Source organism: Antedon mediterranea, chromosome 7, assembly GCF_964355755.1.
Source record: "Antedon mediterranea chromosome 7, ecAntMedi1.1, whole genome shotgun sequence".
Classification (NCBI taxonomy): Eukaryota; Metazoa; Echinodermata; class Crinoidea; order Comatulida; family Antedonidae; genus Antedon; species Antedon mediterranea.
Genome location: NC_092676.1, coordinates 13,747,889 through 13,767,061, shown reverse-complemented (window position 1 = coordinate 13,767,061; position 19,173 = coordinate 13,747,889). Strand labels below are relative to the sequence as shown.

The 19,173-nt window shown below is 33.5% G+C and overlaps 1 protein-coding gene across 1 annotated transcript in view; it reads left to right on the top strand.

Annotated features, from left to right (window-relative positions):
* Positions 1-19,173, top strand: part of LOC140055709 (inositol polyphosphate 5-phosphatase OCRL-like) — a 70,003-nt gene that overhangs the window by 30,758 nt on the left and 20,072 nt on the right. The window contains exons 8-17 of the mRNA XM_072101083.1: positions 1,982-2,198; positions 2,565-2,681; positions 4,852-4,959; positions 6,680-6,753; positions 6,951-7,062; positions 7,345-7,454; positions 8,055-8,199; positions 9,917-10,027; positions 10,439-10,604; positions 10,886-11,012. Of these exons, the coding sequence (XP_071957184.1) occupies positions 1,982-2,198; positions 2,565-2,681; positions 4,852-4,959; positions 6,680-6,753; positions 6,951-7,062; positions 7,345-7,454; positions 8,055-8,199; positions 9,917-10,027; positions 10,439-10,604; positions 10,886-11,012 (1,287 nt within the window). The remainder of the gene's footprint in view (positions 1-1,981; positions 2,199-2,564; positions 2,682-4,851; positions 4,960-6,679; positions 6,754-6,950; positions 7,063-7,344; positions 7,455-8,054; positions 8,200-9,916; positions 10,028-10,438; positions 10,605-10,885; positions 11,013-19,173) is intronic.

The window sequence follows — 19,173 nt, the reverse complement described above, 5'->3', positions numbered from 1 at the left end:
AAAAGTTTATTTAAAGTTAAATTTTCCTGCCTCAAAACCTTGTTTTTAAGAATTTTATCAGTTAATTTTGAAATGATTTTATCACGAACCTGATTATCCTCTTCTTCTTTAAACTCGCAATCCTTGGCTAAAACCATAATTCGTGTTGCAAAATTGTTTATCGTTTCACCCGGCTTTGGTTCTGCTGCGATAAATCTTTGTCTTGATAACGGTATATTCTTCCTCTCCTTAAAATAATTATCGAATGATCTCAAAAGAGTATCATAATCTGCTCCATCTCCTCTCTGTTCTTCGGTATTTTCCTTTCTGTTTTTCTCAAATATGCTTTTCCAGAGCATTCTGGTATCATGCTGCACTCTCGAAGCACAGGTGTTTTTTTTAACTTGCTAGACTCCGTGTGAAGACAAAGATTAAGCAAGTTCTTGTGTATGAACTCCTGTATGCGGACGGTGCTGCCATTGTTGCCCACTCCCAATCTGAATTACAGGCATCTTGCAGCTCCTTTTCACAGGCCTGCTCAGACGGCAAAACAGTAATCCTGGCTCAGGGCGCAGATTAAGAACCACCTAACATTTTAATTTATGGTAAACCCTTAGAAGTTGTAAGGAAATTCACCTATCTCGGTTCTACACTAAGTGACACAAAACTCACTAGATGTTGAGCTTGGTACACGTATTGGGAAAGCAGCAACAACTTTTGGACAACTTCATGCTCGTGTATAGAACAACCATAACCTTACCATCAAATTGAAGACTCACATCTACATTGCATGTGTGCTAAGTGTCCTGTTATATTGCTCAGAGTCCTGGACCACGTATCGTCATCAGGAGAAAAGACTAAACTCTTTTCACTATTGCTGTCTGCACTCTATCTTGGGTGTTTCTTGGTGTGATCGTGTACCCAAGTGCTGTGTTGTCAATTACTGGTACAACTGATATTTTTACGATGCTTAGAAAACGGCGCTTACGCTGGTCTGGTCATGTTATTCGGCTGGAAGATTACCGTCTACCAAAAAATATTGGCTGAACTGGCTGACTCACCTCGTCCACGCGGACGTCCAAAACTCTGTTTTAAAGATGTTATTAAGTGTAATCTGTTTTCTTTTAATATTCCCACTGGTTCTTGGGGAAACTCTCGCCTCCAACCGAACATCCTGGCGTTCTAAATTGGTAACTAATGTGAAAGGCTTCGTAGTATTCGTCACTAGCAGAGTAGTAAAACCGGAATTGCAGATGCTTATAAAATTACTGTATAGAAATATACTGTATAACAAATAAATGAACCCAACAGAACTCATCCGTAGCAGAGAAGTACTTAGCTTAGTTAAATTATATTTTGGACCTGAGGTTATCGTCTGTCATGACGGGATTGGGCCATATATATATAAATGCATCAGGGACAGGAGGCAGTTTAGGTTCCCTGGTTAGAGGTCTGGGGTCATAGGTATGTAATTGTCAGTACAGTGTCCCTTTGTACGAATCGTTCAATATTCACTACACTACTATATTTAGAAGTATCCCAGCCCACCGCTGTGTACATCAGATTATCCAGAGATCCAAATATGTTATACAAACAATGTACAAGTCGGAGTGCGTTAGTGGCGCACTCGAGGGTATTTACAATAGTGCGACATGCTTAGCATGATCTTCGGTATTCTGCAATACAATTTACATGCAGAGTGCTGTTATGACTTTTCGCTGCACACTTTTTGCACCCCAGTGCATGATAATGAAAAAATAAAGAGCGCACATGTGACTCATTTCGGCGCGTCTGATTGGCTACATCCTTGAACCCATGTTATAGAGTTAATTTTCATGCGATATATCCTGTTGTAAAGATAAATTAGGTATGCACTTGTCTGGCAGTGTCCCTTTGTACAATCGTTTAACATTTACTATTATTCCCATTTAATGACACATTTACAGATTGTTTTGAACATTCAATTTGTAACAGAGAATATTAAAATATTTAATTATTTTAGGATATATGTAGGAACATGGAATGTTAATGGACAGAATCCAGTGGAGCAACTAAATCCTTGGCTTACTCCACTTGATCATATACCAGACATGTACGTGATAGGATTCCAAGAGCTTGATCTTAGCAAAGAAGCATTCCTGTTTAACGATTCACCAAAAGAAGAAGAATGGTATAAAGCAGTAGAACATGCACTTCACAAAAAAGCCACTTACAGAAAGGTATGTTATAATATTATTACTAATTCCCGGAATTGTGTTGAATGGTTGTTACTTGGCTACCAATCCTAGGGTCCCGGGTTCAATTAATCCTGTCAGATGTGAGGATTTCTTCTCATGACAAATATTAATCCTACACACTTAAAGATATTAAGACTGTTTGTGTAGAACATTGTGTATTTGTGAACTGAGTGACCACCAGTGAATAAACTAACTTGGCTATCTTTGGCATTGAGATTAATAATAATACTAAAATTGAAAAGTAAAGTTTAAAGACTTTTTTGTCAACATAGGTAATAACATATTTGTGGGTAAAAGTATACTTTTTAACGGTTTTGTTTGCATTACTTGTTTATTTTGTCACAACAGGTGAAGTTAATTAGATTAGTTGGTATGATGTTGATAGTCTTTGTTCAAGAAAGCCACTATCCATTTGTCAACAATTTAATGGCAGAAACAGTAGGCACTGGAATCATGGGCAAAATGGTATGTTTTATGTGTATTGGCTTCAGCATTCATTAATGGTTTAGATGTTTGATAGCCATTTCAAAGGATATGGTTCAAATCTTACAATATGTGAAGCCACTACGGAAACATTTGTAAAATAAAACAAACTTATATATTGCTTAAAGACACTATGTTTTTTATCTAATTTAAGGTCACAAACTACATTTTATGTAAAAATAAAAACTATATGGACCTATTGCAATAATTTTGTTCATCTTTAAACGGTTAAAAATGTGAAAACTAAGTCAATTCTAATAATAATTTAAGCTGCCAGCTATAAATACGAGAATTCATCGCGTGCAAATTGATATTTTTTGTTTGTTTCTGTGATGCACCCACTTTCGATCGATCGTGAATGAAAAACAAATAAAAAAACCATAACTTTCAGCAAAAATACTGGGTCTTCCTCAATTTATATGAATAGATTTTGCCAAAAAAGGAAACACAATTAATTCAGCAGTAAGGCAACATCAGGTTAGGCCTATAGCTAGTGTACAATGTTTGTACGGTACCGCTGTTTACCAGCTAGGCCTACAAAACTAAGCGAGGTTGTGCCTAAGACGGTCTACAAGAGAACATTCAATGCGAGCTAGTGCATTAATTGTTTTTTTTTTCGTTTTACCATAATTAACCATAAAACGTACTAGGTCAAGGAATGATCTGGTTTTATGTTTTTAAAGTAATATACTGTAAAGCCAAAAATTTTACATTTTCAACTATTTCGCGACCTTTTATTTTCGCGATTTGAGTTTCTTGTGTAATCTGTTGAACCAAATTGGCAAATGTATTTCGCCTCCATGATGACGTCAAACAACAATTGAATAGCGTCAGTAAAATTAGAGAATACGCGATTGTAAATTTAGGAATGTAAATAAACGTTTTGGCTACACAGTGGGCGAGGCACATGTTTAGTAGGCTCTTAGATAGATACCCCCATAATTAAAATACTCTACCTCTATATATATTGTACAACAACAACAACAACAACAAAGGGACGCGACGCCAGCCGGATGAATCTTTTTTGCCGTTTGCTAACGGACCACAAACTATGCACGTAGAATAATTACTTTATGGACACATAACAACTTATTATCGACTGTATGTAAACAACATCCTTGGGAATTTCACGATTTTCGCGTGCCCTTTATTTTCGCGATTGTTGTTCAATCGCGAAATAGCTTTTAAAAAAAAGCTTAATCTGGTTTCATATGGCAAATGTTTAAATTTCGAAAACTTTTGAGTAGCACGTTGCTGCACTTATTCTAAAATGACTTCTTTTTCTAATTTGGGGAGTTTCTTATGGTAAGATCCTATGGTATCTTGCTTTTTTTATCTTGTTAAATTCTGTGTTATAGTCTGATTGTATGCCAACTGCCAGTTCATACATTTCATCAAAGTCACAGTAGTATTTAATTAACTGCCAACTTATTCACTTGTACAGAATTAATGTGTTTCAAATTAATCGTTGAAATGCTTTCCACGCCATTCATTAAATTTAAATCCCCCTCATAGACTTTATCATCTCGTCTTACCTACAACCTAAAAGACTCCATACAATCAGAGACATGACACGAAAGTAAACACCCAACCAACAAAGGATTTTATCCATTTTACTGGCATGCTTAAAAAATGTTAATTGTAAGGGGAGCAAAGTCGCTCTGGCATTACTTATATTCCAATGATTTTGTTATTGTAATTCTTGATTATTTATATGGTATATGAATTTATGATGACTCTTGTTGTTTTGTATTTGTTGTTTTTTGTGTCGAGTAAGTTCACCCTGTATGACTTCATTTTCTATTTTATCTTTCTGTATATTATACCAATTGCAATAAAGTTTGAATTGATACTGCTACCTATAACCATGGAGGAATTAGTTTAGACTAAACTAATTCCTCTACGATATAACTACAGAATCTAAATTTTCTAGGCCATTGTTTTAAACATAAACACCACTGATTATTGTGAAGAAGAAAATCATCTTAGCATAGCTAGGTGGAGTGTTTTTTTCATTTTTTAGTTTTTGCCAATGTCTTGACAAATTAAGGAGCGCTATTTTTGCTTTCCTTTATCAGAACTGAGTCGACTGATAATTCCTATTTTGTGACTATTACTGTATAAATTACATTTGTTATATTTTTTTGTTTAGGGCAATAAAGGAGGTGTGGCTATTAGGTTTAATTTTCACAATACATCATTTTGTTTTGTTAATACACACTTAGCTGCACATGTTGAAGAATTTGAAAGAAGAAATCAGGTAAATAGTATTAAATTCAGCTTTTACATTATTATTTTGAATTCTGGCACATTCAGAATGTGAATTCTTCTGAATTAATAGATTGCATTTACTGCCAATGGTAATTGACAATACAACCTGTAGTATTTACATCACTAGGTCACTGACATCTTCTGCACACTGAAACAAATATACTATGAACTGACATTGAATTCGTCATAGATGAATTTATGTGATACGTGATATATCTATATATAAATTTACGTAAGGGCAAAATTCGGTAAATCGCGCGTTATTTCTAGAATGTTTACTCGATGGTATATAAAGTTGGTTCGTACTTTCGGTACTGATTTTAACCACCTGATGTAACCCTGTTTACTAATTAAATTGAGTTCGATAATTAGTTATTGACGATTAAAACGAATTTAGGTTCAACGATTTGCCCCAAATAGGGGTGTTTTTCGATCGTGGTATACACTGTCTAATGGATGTCCGTCTTGAAAAATACCCGCAGACAATAATACGAGGATGCTTCGCATTTTCCTATCTCCTCCTACGATAATTGTTTTTAATGGCTGAAAACCGGTTGAACAGCTCGAGTACAGCATCATAATGTTGAAGACAGGCCGATTTTCTTTAAAAAATACTATTTTGATAGATTTAATATACGTTTATACAAATGTATTGATTTGCGATGAATGGAACATTCCAATCTCTGTTCCACAAGCGTCTATTCCCTCAGGCGTCGTAAAGGCAAGTACTGTATACTCATAACAGAAATTCGATCCATTTTTTTTTCAATCTGTGCTGCAGAGGTTGGATATAATTTTTTTTTAAGCGGATAATGAGCTAGCGTTTTCACTCGCCGTATATTATGTACACATCTTTATTATTGCAGTTAAACCACCCACATCATCACCCTTCCCTCACTGGCATGAGTAGCGTTGTAAAACCAGTAGAGGATAGGCCTACGGTACATCACATGCCCTAAACGCAGAACAACTTTGGTGGGTAGGGTAGGAACCAACTTAAGTATGAATTGGCTCTAAGAAACAATTGAAAACCATTAGTCCTACTAATTAAGTTGAGTTAGATAATTTAATATTTATTGACGATTAAATCAAATTTATGATTTTCCCCGAATAGAGGTGGTTTTCACAAATGGTTTTACATTATATAAACATATACACGTCGTAGTGATGTATCGTTACATGTACTGTACTATTTCAATCGACTATGACGGTGATAGTTTCAACAAAGTATTAAATCGCAATGTTTTACTGTGTGTAGTGGTATATTATTTGTAAAAAATGAAAACAATTAATATTTCGTTACTAAATGGATAAAGAATATATTTAAAAATTGTTCCTCTTTGCACCCATCCTCTTCCCCATCCCTCAACCCTAATGTTACATACAAAACACAAATTAAGTTTGTTTAAATTTGACTTAAACAATTGGTCTAATTAATTCCCAGGGTGCTAATTTTAGTTGAGTACATAAATCAGTGTCTTTTTATTCGTTCCTGTAAACGACATGTATTATTGTCCTGCGGTACGTACATTTGAAATCGCCAGTTTTTTAACGCTGAAATTATTATGTATTCGAGAACCATCTGTGGGCACGACCTAGATGGTACGCGAGCGAAGCGAGCGTACCATCTAGTCATATATAATAATTTTAGTGAACAAAAAAAAATGAGCTTTGTAGATATAACAGTTTTAGTCTTGTTCTTAACTCAGGATTTTTATGATATTTGTCAAAGAATGATGTTTGAAAGAGACAATGGAACATCATTAAGTGTCTATCATCATGAGTAAGTTTTTCAAAAATACTTTCATGCCCACATTATCGCAAGTCAAATGTAGGGGGTTACCCGGTGAAGTGGTTCACAAAATAGCCCCTGTTCGGGGGATTACCACCTACCTGATAGCACAGTGATAAATTTATTATTAGTAATCCTTAACAAATACATACAATTTTTAAAAACAATTATTTATACCTTATCGATAGTATATTGGTTTGGCTTGGAGATCTCAACTACAGGATTGATCATTATGACAGTGAAGCTGTCAAAATGTATGTTGAAAAAGGAGAGTTTGATTGGTTGTACCAGAAGGATCAGGTTTGTCAAAAAAATGTATTATACATGATTATTATACAATGATTGTTATACTTCCTTTTCCTACTGCACGCATCCATGCACATGGTGTATCACAATGACCTGAATTGTACTGAGGAAGCTCCATTTGAAAAACACCCTGGAGTGGGTGCGGGGGGTTATAACAATAGTTGATTTGTAATCCAAAGGTGGAATTGCAATGTATATTTTTCGTTTAGTAACCATTTAATATACTTCCACATAATATTTTTTTTAATCAATACAATGTGCTATTCTTTATTACAGCTTCATAATCAAAGAATGCAAAAAAAAGTGTTTGTTGGATTTGATGAAGGTAAAATTACGTTTCCACCAACATACAAGTATGACACTGGAACGGACAGATGGGACTCAAGGTAATCATTCAGGGGCGGATCCAGCATTGTGTGTGAGGATTTCAAAACCTTGGGCCATAATTTGTGTATTTGTATACGTCCGTAATTAGTACCTGTTAAAATAAAGATAAAGAGAGAGACGGAACTCAATTTACTGTATCTAGGCAAATTATTTGACACGGTGAACATGTCATACACAGTAGGACAAGATTTACTTTTAGTTTAAATACTGTGTGATATAATCACATGATATTTACATTAAAATGAAGGTTATAAGTTATGAAAATGAAACCTGGTTTAGATAATCCCAGACAAAACAGTGTTTAAACTGTAATGATGAATATGATGGATATATTTACAATCACTTTATTTCCATTTAAAGTTTACTAGAAAAAAGTATGCAATTCTTATTCAAAATGGATGTACATAGTGAAAACTAGTCCCAAATATTTTTCTAAGCTTAGTATTAAAACTTTACCAGGGTTACAAGGTTTACATGTATTTGTGTTAATTTGCCAAAAGTTTCCATTTATAAAAAGTAAAGCCTACCTTACCATAAGTAGCGTTCTTGCTTTTATCTGGAAAGTATAATATAATGTAACCTGATTTTGTTTATTTAAGTGAGAAGCAAAGAGCTCCAGCATGGTGTGACCGGATTCTATACCGAGGCGTTAACAGTCGTGACATACGTCAACTAGATTACAAATACAACAAAGAACTAAAACTAAGTGATCACAAACCAGTCAGCAGTAACTTTGAAATTGTGGTAAATTTATTCCTTTATTCACAGCTTAAAAATGACTATAATATTATAATTCTATTACTACTTTACTGTATATGTATCCATCAAGTCTATCAAGGGTGAAGACATTAACACTTTGAATGGCAAACACCGAGTTCAGGTTTTTTTATGGAATCCAATAGAAAGGTTAATTTAATTGGTATGTACTACAAATTTGGATATTATATGTGGCAGGGACAAGCCAGATCAGTCGCATGGCGTAAATATTTAATTTGGAGATAATATCATCTTATCATATGCAGCTAATTATGTGTTTTATAATGGTAACAAATTATTGTAGTCCGACTTTTACTTACAAAGTTATGTGAAATTTAAAACATGTATGTGTTAGAACTCTCTGGATTATGTTTTTTCGGAGAAATGTCCATTCAAAATTTACTGACGCGATGCTGGGCCGTGGTGGCCTTCTTTGAACAGCGAGGCTGAATGAACGCAGCAACGGACAAGAGGACACGGATAACACATTATTTTTCTAGTTATCGGATGGTAATAAAATTCCGGGATTATTTTGTTTTTATATTGCTCTTGTAACATGCAAAATCTCAGTAAAGTAAGTATACACAGCTGCTCTCGCGTTGTGTCCTGCTTCCTCCTCCGAACCACTGCACACGTGGATGGATTTTTGACAGCTACGACACTTTGTGCATGCGCAGCAGTCATGAGCTTTAAGGCCATGTGAGCACAATTTACCAATTACAGCACCGGATACGATGTTCGTCGTTATATTATAATTTTTGTTTATATCACTAAAAGTCATTATCATTGAACAACTGAAGTCATTGTCCAATAGAAATACACCTCTTTAAATTAGCTTATTATTATTATTATATATTTATAGTAAACAAGCCAGATTTCGCTTAGAAAATGGCGGCATACAAATCTTTTGAGTAGACAATTCTACAGGCGAAAAATTTTCGACATCTTACAAAAACATAGCCTTACAAAATGTATTTTTTTACTTGTTTTAGTTGAAAAATTAAAAAAAAAACACAGTATGATTCTAGAATACATAAAGGTTAGATTTAATCGATTAAAATATTTTAAAAAATGTTTTTTTTGTCAACATGATTTTACCTATTCTAGGCTGTATCTCATTTCGGGGATTACCGACAAGTGACTGGTTTGGCTTGTTCGTGCCACATATTCAGTCTGAACCGTAAATGTTGTCCTAATTGAAAGTAACTAATCTGGTTATGTACGGCTGTCGAAACGGTACCTCTCGAAACATGCAACTGACTCCAGTATTACAGTTAGCACATAGCAATGGCATGGCACACTGTGTATAACAGCCGTGCTAGCTAGGCCGAAGTATTTGCACATTTTTTTTGGAATTGGCATGATGATTTATTATCTGAATAAAAAATAATGGCGTTATTTTGAATAAGAAGTCTAATGCAAATCGTATCAGTATTTCACTAAGTGACAAAGTTTCACTCAACAAACCTGTTTTGTAATATATCAATAATCATCAGTTTCCATAGGCCTAGGCCCTAGTCCCACAACGATTCCGACCAACGTTAGGCCTGGCTGATTAAACGTATATCCTAGCTAAAAAAATAATATTTAAAACTTAAACAGGGTTTCATTGCGTGGTAAAAATTTACCAAATTTTGCCCTTAAATAAATTTATTGTAGATTCTTTCATCTTCTATTCACGTTTAATATTCTTATATTTACGTAGGTAAAAGTTATCGATGAGAAAAAATACAGAGATGTTGTAGAAGAAGAAATACGTAACCAGGATAGAGTAGAGAATGAGGCCTTACCACAAGTAACTCTTGAAAATAACCAGGTACAACTGCATCATTAATCAATCCATGCATTCATTAATTAGCTTTTAGAATAACACATGCCATTGACATTGTGAATGTGTTTTGAATGGGTGTTTTTGGATTTTTAGTTAGATGTAATTCATTCGTCGTACCTGATTTTTAATCCCATTTCTCTTGAAATTATATAAAAAAATGCATATATTACTTTAGGATACTAATTAATAAGCAGGAAGAGTGATTGAGCTAGTTTGGCTGAAGGCATTGAATGCATCAAGAACAGACTTGTATATGGAAGGAAAAATGAAAATAATTTGACAAAATATTTGTTTGACATTTTTGGAATTTTTGGTTTTTAACATTTTCTTTTTATTATTTTTCCCTTCCCCTTAAAGTCCTATTTAATAATCAGTTTGATCATTTTTTTTAATAAGCTGGAATTTAAGGATGTAAAGTTCATGGATCCAAGGGAGAAGAAAGTAAGCCTCGCTAACACAGGACAGACAGGTGTTCATTTTAAGTTTGTTAATAAACTGGATGATAAACATTTCTGTAAACCATGGTTGAAAGTAGAACCTTCAGAAGCATATTTTCTTCCAGGTAACGATTTAATTTTTGAATTTAAAATATCTTGTCGAATAAATTTAATAAATTATTAATATGTATTATTAAAACTCCTTAAATATTTAATTACACTACAGCACATTATTCTTCTAATAGTTTCATAAATGAATCTATTAATATTTTAGCAACATAATTACATTTGGAAGAATAAAATAAAGATAAAAAGATCGCTAGACTTTTAAAACATAAACTTTTCAAAATTAATGTTTAGATTTTTAAGCAGAATTAAATAAATTATTCATGTTTAACTTTTGAAGGGGATCTAATTGAATTAACAGTTCGAATACTTGTTGACAAAAACACTGCAGCAGCTCTAAACTCTGGTGATGACAAAATTGAAGACATCTTAGTTTTACATCTAGAAAATGGAAAGGACTACTATATATCCTTTGTGTGTGATTTTTTGCTTTAGAAACTCATTAAGAAAAGCTCAGGGGGCAAATGTCCATTTTTTATGTTAGACCTTTATTCTTATTATCTCTATTCTTTTATTGTAGCGTTTTATTTCTCTTAAGTTAAATTTAAAATGTCATCATAGGATCAATATTTACTAAGTCCAAAAGAAAATGTAAGTTATTATTATTATTGTTGGAGCAAGAGTGGTTAAATCTGTTCAGGCCTATTTCTATTGTTTGCTCCTGGCAAGATTGTGCTTGATACCAAATAAATATAAAATGTCTAATGTTCAATTTTCCCGAGTCAATGCTTCTAAACAGAGGTTTATTTGTAGATATCCCAAATTGTATAATTCATTTGTTTTTATAGATAATTCTATTGATATTTTATTTTATTCTCTTTAAAAAAATTAAATAATATTATGTGTGCCCTGAAAGTTTGATGAAGTTATTTTACTTGGGAAATATATATTGAACTTGGTCATTAAACTAATTCAATTTTATCATATTTGTATTTATTTAATTAATGTTAAATTATTTATTGGTTATCTGCAATGAAGTTGCAGGATAACCCTTGTGATTGTGTAAGATCTTTTTTTAGGTGATCATTTAGAATAAAATGATCACCTATTGTTATTGTATGAAATCTTTATTTTTTTTGGTTATCCGCAACGAAGTTGCAGGATAACCTCTTGTGATTGTACGAAATCATCATCAACATCAACTTTTTATTTTTGGTTATCCGCAACAAAGTTGCAGGATAACCTCTTGTGATTGTACGAAATCATCATCTTTTTTTTCATCTTCTTTCTTTCTGTATGATTTTTGTGTAACGCTTTTCTCTAAAACTTGCAAACATAACATTTTGTTAACTATGTTAACATTTTGACATTTATGTAACGTCGTCAAGCGAAGCTTTTCATGATGTTTACAATCGCGCAATGTGACGTACGCGCGATTTAACGATTTTCTCGTATTTAACATATGTCGAAAACCAAATAACATTTTAAAGTGAAACTTTGCAAAAGTTTAATTTATATCATGCGCTAACTTTCTGTTGAAAAAAAATTGCGTGTTTTACACAAAGTTACGCGCGCACGCGCATTTAAAATTTCAAAATGCGCAAAATTAATTCATAATCAACTTTCTACGCGTTTCATGTCGTTTTAAGCATGTCAAAAATTCCCACGCGTGCGCACATTTTTACGTGTGCGGTGCGCACGTAGCATTGAAAACGTATTTTTTTCGCGTGATTTATGTTTTTCCAGCCTTTTCTAGTAATTTTACCAAATTTTAAACAATTTCGACTTAAAGATACGTCATACGAGCACGTCGAATTGGACAATTTGCGCGCGTTTTTTATGAAAAGGTTAAAAAATTCGTTTAAAATATGCCTTTTTTTAAACAGTCGTAATTTCTAAACTAGACGGTCAACTTTTTGTGGATGGCATATTCTGGAAGTAGATGAGTTGTAGATATCGGATCAGGTATTAATATGGCTAACCGGACATTGTGACGTCATCGTATGGCCACGCGAATATAAAATTTAGGATTTTTGTATCTTTCGTCATAGCTTATCACATTGAATAGAGCGCATCTCCACTTATCCGTTTTCCATTTTCACCCCGATTTTGATTTTGTCTAGGTCAATCAAGTATCTTTCGCATGAGTCAAAAATATTTTAATTTTTTTGACGTCATCATGCCTAAAAATTTAAATCACGTGTGGCATTAATTTCATCTTTACAGTAAATTTTAATCTGTTATAGCTCGTAAGAATAAAATGTGATAATCACGATTACAATTTTTTCTGGAAGCTATTGGATTGTAGATACGAAATTATGTAAAAATGTTGCCAATCGGATGTTGTGACGTCATCATATGGCCAGTTAAATAAAAAAGGTCGTATTTTCATCTTTTGCGTCATAATTCATTACATTTAAAAGAGCGCGCATCAATATTTCACGTATTCAAATTTCTTCTACACGCTAATACGTTGTTGCTGAGATAATTTCCTTTCGGAATTGCTACCTTCGCGTTTCATTTTAAAACCGTCAACATGTTAAAAATAGCGGGTCCCGTAATTTCACCTATTCTACACTGTATGTTATATGGATACAGATTATACTGTGTATATACTATATATGAATTTAAATAATAAAATTCAGCAATAACAACATATCATATTCTTCAGTTCAGGTCATAATGCCAACGTGAACACTTCCTTTTGTCCTCAACCTATCCCCTTAATGTTAATGTTGCACCACTTGCGCGGCGGATAACCAAACTCGTCAAAGTGACGAGTTACATGCAGGATAACCTCTTGTGATTGTACGAAATCATCAACATCAACTTTTTATTAGTTATCCGCATTGAGCGGAACTCCTTGTAACTGTCCTGTTACTTTTTTTAGTTATCCGCTTAGTAGCGGATAACTCCTTGTAATCGTCCTGTTTCAATTTTATATTATTCTTCTGTCTTTCTCCCTCACTTTTTGTGCAGAGCGTATCTCTAAAATGGGTAAACATAACATTTCATAAATTTGTCAACATATGGGCATTTACGTGAAGTTGTGCACCTCCTATTTTTGAATGATGTCAGAGTTGCGCAACGTGACTTACGCGCGATTTTATGATTTTTTATGATTGCTCATAGACTAAAAACCAAGCATAATTTTGTTTTGACACTTTGTGAAATTTTAAGTCATATCAAGCGCAAACTTTTTGTGGATTAAAAATGGCATGTTTTACAAGAAGTTACGCGCGCACGCGCATTTAAAATTTCAAAATGCGCAAAATTAATTTATAATCAACTTTCTACGCGTTTCATGTTGTTTTAAGCATGTCAAAAATTCCCACGCGTGCGCACATTTTTACGTGTGCGGTTGGCACGTAGCATTGAAAACGTATTTTTTTCGCGTGATTTATGTTTTTCCAGCCTTTTCTAGTCATTTTACCAAATTTTAAACAATTTCGACTTAAAGATACGTCATACGAGCACGTCGAATTGGACAATTTGCGCGCGTTTTTTATGAAAAGGTTAAAAAATTCGTTTAAAATATGCCTTTTTTTAAACAGTCGTAATTTCTAAACTAGACGGTCAAATTTTTGTGGATGACATATTCTAGAAGTAGATGAGTTGTAGATATTGGATCATGCATTAATATGGCTAACCGGTCATTGTGACGTCATCGTATGGCCACGCGAATATGAAATTTAGGATTTTTGTATCTTTCGTCATAACTCCTCACATTTAATAGAGCGCATCTCCACTTATCCGTTTTCTATTTTCACCCCGATTTTGATATTGTTTAGGTCAATCAACTATCTTTAGCATGAGTTAAAAATATTTTAATTTTTATGACGTCATCATGCCTAAAAATTTAAATTACGTGTGGCATTAATTTCATCTTTACAGTAAATTTCAATCTGTTATAGCTCGTAAGAATAAAATGTGATAATCACGATTAAAACGTTTTCTTGAAGCTATTGGATTGTAGATACAAAATCATGTGAAAATTTTGCCAATCAGATGTGGTGACGTCATCATATGGCCAGTTAAATAAAAAAAGTCGTATTTTCATATTTTGCGTCATAGTTCATTACATTTAAAAGATCGCGCATTAATATTTCACCTATTCAAATTTCTTCTACACGTTAATATGTTGTTGCTGAGATAATTTTCTTCCAAAATTGCTACCTTCGCGTTTCATTTTAAAACCATCAACATGTTAAAAATTGCAATAAATAGCGGGTCCCGTAATTTCCCCTATTCTACATACACTGTATGTGCAGAGAACATTTTCGCCAGTGTAGCGTAGCAAAAAGCTATACAAAACAACCTCATTGCTACACATTTTGAAAATTGTGTAGCAAAAAATACAATACAAAACTATGTTTCTCGACTTAAAAATCAGTTTTATTAGCAATATTGCTAAACAAAATTTTTAAATGAAAATTTTCCCTGATGTGATATGTATACAGATTACACTGTGTATACTATATATGAATCAAAATAATAGAATTCAGCAATAACAACATATTATAGTCTTCAGTTCAGGTCATAATGCCATAATCTTTTTCCGTGTGCAATATTCCAACGTATGGCGTGCATGTGGCGTTTGTCGTGCGGATAACTAACTCGTCAAAGTGACGAGTTTCATGTCTAGTTTTTCTTTCCTTCTCCCCCATTTTTGTGTCTCACGTATCTCAAAAACTTGTAAACATAACATGTTATAACTTTGTCAGCATGAGGGCATTCACGTGAAGTTGTGCACCTCCTATTTTTGAATTATGTCAGAGTTGCGCAACATGACTTACGCGCGATTTTATGAATTTCACCTATTTAACATAGGTCAAAAACCAAATAACATTTTAAATTGAAACTTTGCAAAAGTTTAATTTAAATCATGCGCTAACTTTTTGTTGAAAAAAAAATGCTTGGTTTACCAAAAGTTACGCGCGTACGCGCATTTAAAATTTCAAAATGCTCAAAATTAATTTCTAATCAACTTTCTACGCGTTTAATGTCATTTTGAGCATGTCAAAAATTCCCAGGCGCGCGCAAATTTTTACGCGCGCGGAGCACACGTACCGTTAAAAACAGATTTTTTCGCGTGATTTATGTTTTTTCAGCCTTTTCTAGTAATTTTACCAACTTTTAAACAATTTCGACTTCAAATTACGTCATACGGGCACGTCGAATTGGATAATTTATGTGCGTTTTTTATGAAAAAGTTCAAAAATTTGTCAAAATTTGTCAAAATTATACCTTTTTTTAAACAGTCGTAGTTTCTAAACTAAACGGTAAAAGTTATTTTTATTACGTATTTTGGAAGATGATGAGTTGTTGATCATGTATCATGCATCAATACGGCTTACCGGACATTGTGACGACATCGTATGGCCATGCGAATATAAAAAATAGAATTTTTGTATCTTTCATCATAGCTCATCACATTTAATAGAGCGCATCTCCAATTATCTGTTTTCCATTTTCACCCCGATTTTTATATTATCTAGGTCAATCAACTATCTTTCGCATGAGTTAAAATATTTTAATTGTTATGACGTCATCATGTCTGAAAATGAAAATAACGTGGGTCACTTATTTTCATCTTTACAGTAAATTTCAATCTGTTATAGCTCGTCAGAATAAAACGTGATAATCATGATTAAAACGTTTTCAGGAAGCTATTGGATTGTAGATACGAATTCATGTAAACATTTTGCCAATCGGATGTTGTGACGTCATCATATGGCCAGTTGAATAAAAAAAGTCGTATTTTCATATTTTGCGTAATAGTTCATCACATTTAAAAGGGCGCGCATCTATATTTTACGTATTCAAATTTCTTCCACACGTTAATATGTTGTTGCTGAGATAATTTCCTTCCGAAATTGCTATCTTAGTGTTTCATTTTGATACCGAAGCCGTGTTAAAAATAAGTATAAACGGGGGGACCCGTAATTTCACCTATTCTACACTGTATGTAACATGTATACAGATTATACCGTTTGCACTGTATATACTATATGACACAAAATTGACAGAATTCAGCACTAACAGCATATGATATTCTTCAGTTCAGGTCATAATGTCATAATCTTTTTCCGTGTGCAAAATTCCAACGTATGACGTGCGCGTGGCGTTTGTTGTGCGGATAACTAACTCGTCAAAGTGACGAGTTTCATGTCTAGTTCTTCTTTCTTTCTGTATGATTTTTGTGGAACGCTTTTCTCTAAAACTCGAAACATAACATTTTGTAACTTTCTCAACATATCGTCATGCACATGAAGATGTGCAGCGAAGCTTTTCATGATGTTTACAATTGCGCAACGTGACTTACGCGCGATTTAACGATTTTGTCGTATTTAACATAGCTCGACAACCAAATAACATTTCAACTTGAAACTTTGCAAAAGTTTAATTTATATCATGCGCTAACTTTCTGTTGAAAAAAAATTGTGTGTTTTACACAAAGTTACGCGCGCACGCAAATTTAAAATTTCAAAATGCGCAAAATTAATTTAAAATCAACTTTCTACGCGTTCCATGTTGTTTTAAGCATGTCAAAAATTCCCACGCGTGCGCAGATTTTTACGTTTGCGGTACGCACGTAGCATTGAAAACGTATTTTTTTCGCGTGATTTATATTTTTCCAGCCTTTTCTAGTAATTTTACCAAATTTTAAACAATTTCGACTTAAAGATACGTCATACGAGCACGTCGAATTGGACAATTTGCGCGCGTTTTTTATGAAAAGGTTAAAAAATTCGTTTAAAATATGCCTTTTTTTAAACAGTCGTAATTTCTAAACTAGACGGTCAACTTTTTGTGGATGGCATATTCTGGAAGTAGATGAGTTGTAGATATCGGATCAGGTATTAATATGGCTAACCGGACATTGTGACGTCATCGTATGGCCACACGAATATAAAATTTAGGATTTTTGTATCTTTCGTCATAGCTCATCACATTGAATAGAGCGCATCTCCACTTATCCGTTTTCCATTTTCACCCCAATTTTGATATTGTCTAGGTCAATCAAGTATCTTTCGCATGAGTTAAAAATATTTTAATTTTTTTGACGTCATCATGCCTAAAAATGTAAATCACGTGTGGCATTAATTTCATCTTTACAGTAAATTTTAATCTGTTATAGCTCGTAAGAATAAAATGTGATAATCACGATTAAAACTTTTTCTGGAAGCTATTGGATTGTAGATACGAAATTATGTAAAAATGTTGCCAATCGGATGTTGTGACGTCATCATATGGCCAGTTAAATAAAAAAGGTCGTATTTTCATCTTTTGCGTCATAATTCATTACATTTAAAAGAGCGCGCATCAATATTTCACGTATTCAAATTTCTTCTACACGCTAATACGTTGTTGCTGAGATAATTTCCTTTCGGAATTGCTACCTTCGCGTTTCATTTTAAAACCGTAAACATGTTAAAAATTGCAATAAATAGCGGGTCCCGTAATTTCACCTATTCTATGCATGTCACTGTATGTGATAGATACAGATTATACTGTGTATACTATATATGAATTTAAATAATAAAATTCAGCAATAACAACATATCATATTCTTCAGTTCAGGTCATAATGCCAACGTGAACACTTCCTTTTGTCCTCAACCTATCCCCTTAATGTTAATGTTGCACCACTTGCGCGGCGCGGCGGATAACCAAACTCGTCAAAGTGACGAGTTACATGTCTAGTTGGTTATCCGCAACTTAGAAGTTGCGGATAACCCTTGTGATTGTAAATATCTTTTTTTTCATCTTCTTTGTTATTCTTCTTTCTTTCCCGGATTTTTGTGCGTCGCATATCTCTCATCCTTGTCAACATAAGATTGTATAACTTTGTCAAAAGATTAACCTGCAGCTGTAGATGTGCAAGAAACTTTGTTATATGACGTTAGAGTTGCGCAGCGTGAGTTGCGCAGCGTAAGTTACGCGCGATTTTATGAATTTCAATGATTCGTCATAGATTATAAACCAAAAGTCGTTTTGTATTGACACTTGGTGAAAATTTAAGTCATATCAAGGGCAAACTTTCTATTGATTAAAAATGACATGTTTCACAAGAAGTTACGCGCGCACGCGCATTTAAAATTTCAAAATGCGCAAAATTAATTTCTAATCAACTTTCTACGCTGATCATGACATTTTTAGCATGTCAAAAATTCCCACGCGCGCGAAAAAAATTACGCGTAAGGTGCGCACGGAGCATGAAAATCATGTGTTTTTTCTTGAATAATGATTTTACAGCCTTTCTTAGTCATTTTAAAAAAGATTTACATCATTTCAAATTAAAATGACGTCATACGAACACGTTGATTTAGACAATTTGCGTGCCTTTTAGTTGCAAAAGTGACAAAATATTGTCAAAATTATGCCTACTTTGAATCTATTATAGCTCCTCAGGATCAACCGTTACCCCCAATTTTTTTAATTTAATATGTAAGCAGATATGTTGTAGATATGAATTCATGCAGAATCTTTACCCCTCGGATGTTATGACGTCATCGTATGGCCACACGAATGTAAAATATTGGATTTTTGACTGTTTCGCTATTGCTCATTACATTAAATAGAGCGCATATCGCTTATACGTATTCCATTTCCTAAGATATTTTAA